Source organism: Budorcas taxicolor, chromosome 15 (genome assembly GCF_023091745.1).
Source record: "Budorcas taxicolor isolate Tak-1 chromosome 15, Takin1.1, whole genome shotgun sequence".
NCBI lineage: Eukaryota > Metazoa > Chordata > Mammalia > Artiodactyla > Bovidae > Budorcas > Budorcas taxicolor.
In genome coordinates, this window is record NC_068924.1 from 46,738,363 (window position 1) to 46,748,841 (window position 10,479).

A 10,479-nucleotide genomic window follows, 5' to 3' on the forward strand; every position below is an offset into this window, starting at 1 on the left:
GCAAACAGCCAATTCATTGGAAAAGGCCCTGATGCTGGGAAAGATTGAGGGCAGGAGGAGAAGGAAACAAAAAAGAATGAGATGGTTGTATGATATCATCAATTCAAAGGACATGAGTTTGAGAAAACTCCAGGAGATAGCGAAGGACAGACAGGGAAGCCTGGTGTGCTGCAGTTCATGCTATCATAGTCAGACACAACCTAGTGACTGAACAACAACTGGCTTGCCAGGATTGGCAGAAACAGCAACTTCTAGTATAAGGATAAGAGATGTTTGAGAAAGTAGAAAATTAATTACAGCTTTACCAGTTCTTCCTTGGGTTACGGAGAGAGTTAACTATCTTCTCCCCATAAAAAAGTCAAATATTCTCAGGCGGATCTGTTTGGTGTTAATGCCGTAGACCAAGGGGTTGAGAACAGGGGGCACAAGGAGATAGAGGTTTGCAAGTACAATATGCACGTGAGGAGGTACTTGCTGGCCAAAACGGTGGGTGAAAAAGGAAAAAAAGGCAGGTACATAGAATGCAAGAATCACACATATATGAGCTCCACAAGTGCTAAATGCTCGGAACTGGGCATCCTTCGAGGGCAGGCGCAACACAGCCCGCAGGATCAGGCCATAGGAAGTGGCGATGAGGACCACGTCCATGCCAGTGACTGAAAGCGCCACAGCGAGACCATAAATAGTGTTGGGCCTGATGCTGGCACAGGCCAGTTTGGCAATACCCATATGTTCACAGTAGGTGTGAGGGATGATGTGATGTCCACAGAAAGGTAGGCGTTCTATGAGGATGACAAAGGGGAAAACAAAGAGAATGGCACGGACCACACATGCCAGACCAATCTTCCCAATCACCATGGCGTTGAGGATGGATGCATAATGAAGTGGACGGCAGATAGCCACGTAGCGGTCAAAAGCCATGGCCAGCAGAACAGCTGATTCTGTGGCAAAGATTGTATGCACAAAAAACATCTGGGTGAGGCAGCCTTGGTAGGATATTCTGTGGGACTTAAGCCAGAAGAGTGTTAGCATTTTGGGCAAAGTGGTTGAACAAAGTACCAGGTCAGTGATAGACAGCAGGCACAGGAAGAGGTACATTGGCTCGTGCAGAGTTCTCTCCTTCATAACGATGTAGAGGATAGTCCCATTGCCAACCAGAGCAAGGATATACATGGAGCAGAAGGGGATGGCAGCCCAAATGTGCTGGTCTCTCATCCCAGGGATTCCAAGTAGAATAAATGTGGAAGGATGGAAGCTAGTGTCATTGGGGACAGATGCAGAAACCATACTGATGCAGAGAATCAGGCTTTACCTTCCCAAAAGCTATTATAAGGTGAAATAAATTCATCCTAGAAACAATCTATTTCTCCTACAAATCTTTAATTTCATACCTTTCTTCCATTTCTACCAGTTCTACTCCACGTCATGCCTTCCTCATTTCTTTCCTGAGTAATTAAAATAGCTTTGTAACTAATATGCCCACTTCTAAGATTTTCATCTTACAGTGAAACCTCTCCATTTCTGCCTAATATTCTAATGTGTGAAAATCATCAACTATTAATATCATGCAAATATAACCTTTCTTAGTGCATGCTGTGAGGAATATCTTGTATTTTTCTCCTTTGGTCAATTCTCTGCCACTTTCTATCTTGTTCTGGTCCCTGGGACACTGGGCTACAATGACAGAGTCCTTGCCCTCTCATTTCTGGTTTGATGTGACAATGGGAAAAACCATCTGGAGACTGGAGGGAGGTCAGGGATTTATTCCTTCAGCTCTCTCCCAGCAAGGTTACTGCAAGCTGGACACATCTCTCTGCCAGCAGCCTTTTTGGCTCTGGTTTTCTCTTTTAGCCATATTTCTCCTCTTGTTCCTTTGGTCCAAGGGTTGTGACAGTGTCTGCTATCACTAACCCAATAACTTCATAAGCACTTGTAATTTTCTTATACTTACACCACACCTTTGAAAGTGGTTTCCATGTTATGTATGCTATGAAGAAAAGATACATAAGCCAGTTCCTACTTAGAGAAAGTGCCTCTGAGGAAACTAAATTTAGTCTCCAAATCTGAATTTTCCTCAAATGCTTCAAGCATCTCTTGCACAACTCAGTTCCCAGGATTGTCACTCTCTTTATGTGGTCCAATCTGGAAAATAAGAGACTAGATTTAGACCGCCAGGTTCAAACTCTGATCTGATTGCTGTTACTTGCTAACTGGATTATCCTCAGCAAATATTTTATTCCTCAGTCTTCAGTTTTCCAATATACATTTCAGATAATAATGTTTTAGGGTTTTTTCAAATAATTAATTGAGAAAATCATATAAAGCACATAATGCAGTCCTATATTTTAAGAAACATTTGTTACAATACTCACTGCTACTTCTCATGCGTTTGCAAATGTCTGAGTCAGTTAGTCTAACTATATATTTGCCTTTCAGAAGAGGAAACATTATTTAGTCCCTCAAGTTGAAAGACATATTGGTCTTTCTTGAGCTTATAAGCCATGGTTGAAGGCACTGTGGTTTCATCCTCTTTTAAATCAAGAACAGTTTTCAGAGGTAGCCAAAACTAGTCCCCAGTTAGTTAGGTTAGGTGGACTCTCAAGATACAGGATGGATGACTCCTCATGAGCCCGTCAATATTGCAATGTCATTGAGGTCCCCTCATTAATCTCCCTTGGAACCAAGAGACAATTCTGATACATGAGTCTTTTAAAATAACGGGACTGTGTTTTGTGCTGCTACTAAGAAAGAGTAAAGATGAAGGAGTGCATATTGTTTCTGTTAAAGGAAGAATTTCTCTTAGACAATTCAATAAGACAGAGATCTGATTTTGCCATGGACAGGACAAACAGAACCTAGGGTAATGCAAGAGTTATTCCTAGCTTTTTGGGCTTTGAAACTTTCTGTGTGAGAAATTGTAGGACAGAATTAAGAGAATTAGATTTGGAGGATGGAATCCTCAGGCATGGAGGATATTGGAAATCCAATAAGTTTGCTGATTCCCTAGGTTTTCTGAGGGCACTATAGGGTCCTAGGTACTAAGGTACAAGGTTGCTTTCTAACAAATGTATGTATCTTGACTCCTGCCTGGCTGGCCTGACTGATATGAGGGAGAACAAGATGCAGAATGAGACATTCTTACCTCATTATTGCTTTAAAAAAAGCTACTCCTAGAGCTTTGATTGACTTATCTTGAACCCATAAGTAAAACAGTAAGGGACTAAAATCTCTAACTGCAACAAAACAATTGAGATACAAATAAAAGAAAGACTTACTGATGGTTCATTTTGGCATGCAATAAGGCTACCTTAATACTTGAAAGATTCAAGAAACTGTACCTCTTGTACTGGAGTCAGGTGCCAATCTGAGATGACTTCTGGAGTAGACAAGGACATCAGTATATTTGTAGGACTGTTATCCCTCTGTATCTCCTCCCTACCTCTGCTCTTGGCTTTACAGAGTCTTCAACATTTTTCTATCCTTCTTGTTCATTAAACACTTACTCCCAGTATTGATGGTCAGCTGCACTAGAGAAATCTTGATTCAGCACAAATAGTATATTTCCAGGATCTGAGATTTGGTCTCATTTATCTCTCCCCTCTGAAGACTTTTTAGACCCAAAGGGGCTGTGATGTGGCTCAGAGCACCAGTGCTCCCAGCCGCTAAAAGTGAAAGTGAATTTGCAAAGAAGATCTCTGGGGAAACACAGAGTCACATCAGAGTCTTCTCTTAAATGCTGAACATTTTTTTAAGTCAGGAGGGATCATCACTGTCTCACAGTAAGTTAATACCTGCTCAGCCCTTGAAAAAAAAAATGTATTTTGCCAAATTGTGTCAAATGACAAGGGAAATTCAAAGAGAAAGCAGGCAACATGGAATAAAAATAGACTGGGAAGAGATCTATATGGAGTTGGATTTTGCACAACTTCCTTTGGTTCTCCTGTTCTCAAGAAAATAATCACTGTGTTTGATCTGAATTCCTCTAGCTTGAGTTTAAGTCTTTGTTCTCTTAACATTTTGTGACTCTATTTGGGTAACTTTTTTTTCTTTTTTCCTTCATCTAATTGTACCAGATGATAAGCTATATATACTCAAAGGTACTGTTAGTTACAGTCCAGTGTAACATACATGTTTTTCCAACAATGCTCTAAGGAAGTTACATATTTGTCTTCTGAAATATTCTTCAGTGTTCTCCATCAAACTTTCATTTGGTTTCAGCTAGGTATCCTGAAGTGGAAATGCAAAATTGAATGTTAGGTTGATTGGGTCAAGAAAAAATCCTATAAATTAAGGCAACATGTAAAGTGTGTACTTGGGAAATATGTGACAGGAAACAATGGCATTTCCTCCCAGAATAGGACCATCATCTAAGATTATCTAGGACTAGAGTGATTCTGAGCTATGGGAATATAGCTTTCCAGGGAAGAAGAGACACGGTGGACTCAGATTTATTTCAAGTGTACTCACTGGGCAGATCTCACATCACTGTAAACATCTTAGTTATCCTGTTACCACTCTTCTCCTTCTCATACCCCAGACCTAGTATCTGACTCATTGGTATTGAAATGTAAATATGTATTCACTGCAAAATGCTATTCCCAATTTTGTCTGTGAATTTCACGCAAGTTGGTGTTTAAATTGTGCAAGATTTTTGGAAAGTGACTTGGAAAGTAAGTGTGAAGAGACTTGGGGTTTCCCAGGTGGCTCTAGTGATAAAGAATCTACCTGCCTGCTAGTAAAGGAGATGTAAAAGGCAATGGTACAGTCTCTGGAAGATCCCCTGTGGAGGGCATGGCAACCCACTCCAGTATTCCTGCTTGGAGAATCCCATGGGCAGAGGAGCCTGGCGGGCTACAGTCCATAGGGTTGCAACACTGTTAGAATTGGACACTACTAAAGGGCCTTAGCACACATGCATAAAGAAACTTGGAAGATGATTTCTCTTATTCTAGTGCTCACACACAGAGGAATCTATTTTATACAGGAAATACAGCAGATGGGAATGAGATATACAGATTTGAATCCCAGCTCTGATATTTACTAACTGGGAAATTTCAAATGCATTTTCAATTTTTCAGATTCTCAGATTCCTCAACAATAAAGTAAAGCTATTAATTATACTTAAAGTTGGTGGTTTCAAAAATTCACTGTAGACTGGAAATTCCTGGGGCTTTTTATTATAAAAACTGATGATGCGTTAATCCTACCCATAACCATGCTGATTTAATTGATACAACATGAAACCTGGACATTTACAGCAAGTGAATTATCAAGGCCCTGAAGTAGACTGTATTTGATGTGTTTGTGAAGATTCAGGAAGGCAAGTATGGCAAGAGCAAGGGGGTCAGTTAATAGTAGTAGATGAGACCAGAGACAAACAAGTCGAGGTTGTGTTGGATTCTGCAATGGAGATTTTTCATTCTCATATGTCTGACTTGTCTTTCCTTTCTGTGTATGTGCCTCTGATGTATTTAGATGGGGGTAGGTGGTAGGTTGGACTTCCTAGCGGCTCAGTGGTAAAGAATTAGCTTGCCAATGAAGGAGATTCAGGAGACCTGGGTTTGATCCCTGGGTCAGGAAGATCCCTTGGAGGAGGAAATGGCAACCTGCTCCAGTATTCTTGCCTGGAAAATTCCATGGACAGAGGAGCCTGGTAGGCTACAGTCCATGGGGTTGCAAAGAGTTGGAACATGACTGAGTGCCTGAGCACACATGTTCACATGTGGCTGGTTTTAGCCAATGAAGTTAGAATAGAAATGACAAGTGTCCTGTCACTGAAAAAGCACAATAAATTGTGTGTGTGCATGTGCACACGCATGCTAGGTAAAGGAGAGTGAAAAGAGGAAAGCATTTGTACCAAACAGTAATTCTAAGAATGAACCTTAAATGCATGCTGGTAGGGAGGAGAAAAAATGAGGCAATATGAAAATGTAATGAGTTTTATTATTACTGCATTGAAATTGAAGGATTATTGTATTCGGATTCAAGAGAAAGTGAATTACAAAACAGGAGGTAATGGGTCAGGAACTGAACGACTATAATTTAGATTATGAAGAATACACACACACACACGTATATATATATATATACATTCCATATATATATATATATATATGGAAACACAAATTCTAATGTATTTCCAAACAATGAAATAAATGAAGTAGAATGGTTAACAGTTTTGGAGAAAAATTCAGAGTACTGAAAATCAAATTGTTTCAGTTATTTATAACTGCATTACAAACTACTCCTCCAAAGTAGTGACTTAAAACAATTTATTATTATTGCTATGATTCTGTAGATTTATTGATTATATGGGCTATTGTCATTTGAGATTTCTCCCACACACACAAATGACTGCAATCGGATTTTTTATGAAGTTGTAGTCAAGGCAATGGCGCCCCACTCCAGCACTCTTGCCTGGAAAATCCCATGGATGGAGGAGCCTGGTAGGCTGCAGTCCATGGGGTCGTCAAGAGTTGGACACGACTGAGTGACTTCACTTTCACTTTTCACTTTCATGCATTGGAGAAGGAAATGGCAACTCACTCCAGTGTTCTTGCCTGGAGAATCCCAGGGACGGGGGAGCTTGGTGGGCTGCTGTCTATGGGGTCGCACAGAGTCGGACACGACTGAAGTGACTTAGCAGCAGCAGCAGTCATTTCTAAGTTTCATTAAAATTGGTGCAATTGATTCTGGCTATTAACTAACAGCTCAGATAGACTGTCAATCACAGAAACCTTCCATGTGGGTTGGGATTCTCACAATATAATGTCTGTGTTATAGAGAGAATGTCCAAAAATACAATAACACAAATGAGGAAGGTGTAAGATTTCTTAAAATCTAGTCTTGGATATCCTGAAACATTACATCTATTGCATTCTTTTTTCCAAAGTCTCTAAGGCAGCCCAGATAAGGGGGTAGAATTACACTAGACTTTCTGAAGCAACAGCAAGACCATATTGCAGACAGTACATGGGATGCAAAATACTGTTTTGGCCATTTTGGGAAAATAAAACCTGCAACAACATACACTTTGGCCACAATAATGATCTCCTCCTACATGCAAAATGCATTCACCTTTGCCCTAAGATTTCCAAGTCTCATTCATATCATGGGATTAGTTTGAAGTCCAGAATTTCAACCTTTAAATCAGGACAACGTGTGAATAGGACTCTTTGAGCTCAGTTCCTTGCATAGAGATCCTTGAGTGCAGTTCCTCTCAAGACCTGTGGAGTAAAGAAATGGGAAAGAAATCAACTGCTCACACAGGCAACATACCATGGTGATATACAGATAGGATAACTGCAATATTCATTTGTAAAATATTGGGAGAATCGTCTTACAGTCACTAGTCCATTGTAGTTTTAAAAATCCATTGAAAGGTAAGTATCATCGGTTTCTTAATAAGAACCCACTTCTACTCCTTGGGAATGATTCTCCATGGCTCTTGGCTAAGTTAAGTGTTAGTCACTCCGTCGTGTCTGACTCTTTGTGACCCCATGGACTGTAGCCTTCCAGGCTCTTCTGTCCTTGGAATTCTCCAAGCAAGAGTACTGGAGTGGGTTGCCATTCCCTTCTCCAGGGGATCTTCTTGATGCAGGGATCGAACCTGGGTCTCCCACATTATGGACAGATTCTTTACTGTCTGAGCCACCAGGGAAGCCCTTTACATAATTAGCTCTATATTCCATATGACCTTTGTTTTTCAATGAGAAACAAAGTGTGTTTATATCTGTGTATTTTTTTCAGTCTATTTCCAGATGAATAAAGTTGAAAACCCAAAATCCCCTTCTAATTTTGTACTCTGTCCCTTTTAGTCCAAAATGATGGTGCTTATGTCTATTTTGTCTTCAAAATTGTGATTTTCTATGACTTTTTGGTGTTTACCCCATTAGACAAAAGTCATACCTACAAATATCTTCCAGATTGCCACCTGTCTGATTTTGCATGAGTTATGCTTCTCTGGGAAGATTAAGATTCTTAGAAGCTTCTTTATCTAATTAAAAAGATTTATTAGGCATATCCTTAAATATTTCTGTATTCTTAACAAAAGATCTTACAGACTCATCCTAAAGATGACTTTATACCCTGAGGGCATTTTTTTTCTTTTGTGAGTCCTTTGTCATTTGGAAAGACTGTTGTGTGGGTAATTAAAAAAAAAAAAAACTTTGATCCCAAACAGTCATGACTTCTTTGTATTTACTTTAACAATGATTAAACACTGAATGTTTTCATTTTAGCTTATAACTCTTTATTTGTACTTTATCATAACTGACATAAAAATAAGGTTGGTATTTTTGGTATTCTACTTCAAAATCTCCTCAGCCAAAAGCATCAGTTAATAGTTATATTTTCTGTTTTTCACAGTATTGCAAGTATGATATTACCAAACTTTCTACAACTATATAGTCCTCATTTGTCTTCAGCCTCTAGTAATAATTTTCTCATTGTTTTTCAAGACTTCATTAACAGTCTCCTCAAGGCCCTTTCAGCTTCTGCCTGTGGCCTTACTCCACAGCGAATGCTGCGTGTTTTAGACTTTTTTGTATATCAACACCGTACTTCCTATTACCAATTTTTACAATATTTATCTATTGTTTCATGACTAACCATTCCCATATTTATTGGCCTAAAATAGCAAATTATTACTCTCATGGTTCTATGGCTTGGCTTTAACTAGATGAAGAGTTCTGTCTTTTAGTCTTCCGTGCATTATAGAGAGATGTCAGTTAAGATCCTATAGATACCTGAAGTCTCAGCTGGACTGGAAGTTCTGGATGGCTTACCAACATAACTGGCAGTTGTTGCTGACTGTTAACTGGAGTCTCAATTGGGGCCACCCTCTAGAATATTTAGACATGACTTCTCCATGTTGCTGGGGATGTTCTTTGCACAGTAGTTGGATTCTAAGAGGGAACACACCAAGGTCAAGTATTTCAAGAGACTTAGCTAGAAACAGCAAAAAAAAGAAAGATGTCTAACTTCAGAAACTTCAAATATTACTAACACTGAATTCTGTTTGTAAAAGAATCCCTAAGTCTAGTGCAGATTCAAAAGAAGTAGAATTATATTACACTTGTTAACATGGGAATGGCAAGTTTGCACTACAGAAAAGCATAGAAAATGGAATATATTATTATTGTGGCTATCTTTGGAAAATACAATCTACCACACCAAGTTATTAACGGTCATCTCTATGGACGTTAATATAATCAACAATATTGATAAAAAGCTTTTGTGCTCAAAGTCAAAATTCTTTAAAAACTGCAATAAGTATAGATAATTGATAGTATATATCTAAGACGTGAAATTTCAAGTTGTGAATAATATGAGGAAATAATAAATAATACAAGGAAAGAAGTAGCTATGCTGAACATAAAGAACTATGCTACTTCCAGGCCCAGGAAGTTACTACAAGAATCAAGTCTACAGATTTTCAAAGGACCAAGACTTTTGATCTGGAAGGAGTCAAGATTTTTTAGGTATCAGAATTGTACAAGGAAATGTTTAAAAAACCCAAAACCCAGTGAATTACAATCTAGCCTGGGCCTCTACATTTTTGCCAAGTTCCCTAGGTGATTGTGGCACCAACCAATGTTTGAGAACCACGTGTAGATTAATAATTTTCCTGAATGATTCTTAAAAGAAGGTAATCACTTGTTAGCTTTTATAACTCTCAATTGGAAAGTGTCTTACAAAGATATTCCAAATTGATAGACCTTCTTAGCTCTTGTAACCTATTAATAATACTAATAGTCTATCCTTGGACCCTACGTCTAAGGAGCAGTGGCTGCGTGGGTGCAGGAGGGCCTAGAGGAGCATTCCCACGTTGAAAGTCAGGAACGGCGGCAGTGAGGAGATACCCCTCGTCCAAGGTAAGGAGCAGCACCTGTGCTTTGCTGGAGCAGCCATGAAAAGATACCCCACGCCCAAGGTAAGAGAAACCCAAGTAAGATGAATAGGTGTTGCAAGAGGGCATCAGAGGGCAGACACACTGAAACCATACTCACAGAAAAATAGTCAACCTAATCACACTAGGACCACAACTTTTTCTAACTCAATGAAACTAAGCCATGCTTGCAGGGCAATCCAAGATGGACTGGTCATGGTGGAGAGGTCTGATAGAATGTGGTCCACTGGAGAAGGGAATGGCAAACCACTTCAGTATTCTTGCCTTGAGAACCCCATGAACAGTATGAAAAGGCAAAATGATAGGATACTGAAAGAGGAACTCCCCAGGTCAGTAGGTGCCTAATATGCTACTGGAGATCAGTGGAGAAATAACTCCAGAAAGAATGAAGGGATGGAGCCAAAGCAAAAACAATACCCAGTTGTGGATGTGACTGGTGATAGAAACAAAGTCCGATGCTGTAAAGAGCAATATTGCAGAGGAACCTGGAATGTCAGGTCCATGAATCAAGGCAAATTGGAAGTGGTCAAACAAGAGATGGCAAGAGTGAACGTCGACATTCTAGGAAT

The 10,479-nt window shown here is 39.5% G+C and overlaps 1 protein-coding gene across 1 annotated transcript; it reads right to left on the reverse strand.

Moving 5' to 3' along the window:
• Nucleotides 1–336: 336 nt before the first annotated feature.
• LOC128060721 (olfactory receptor 52D1-like) lies at nt 337–1,287 on the reverse strand. Its single transcript, XM_052653096.1, has one exon. It carries the CDS (start codon nt 1,285–1,287, stop codon nt 337–339), a length of 951 nt encoding a protein of 316 aa, XP_052509056.1.
• Nucleotides 1,288–10,479: the final 9,192 nt, after the last annotated feature.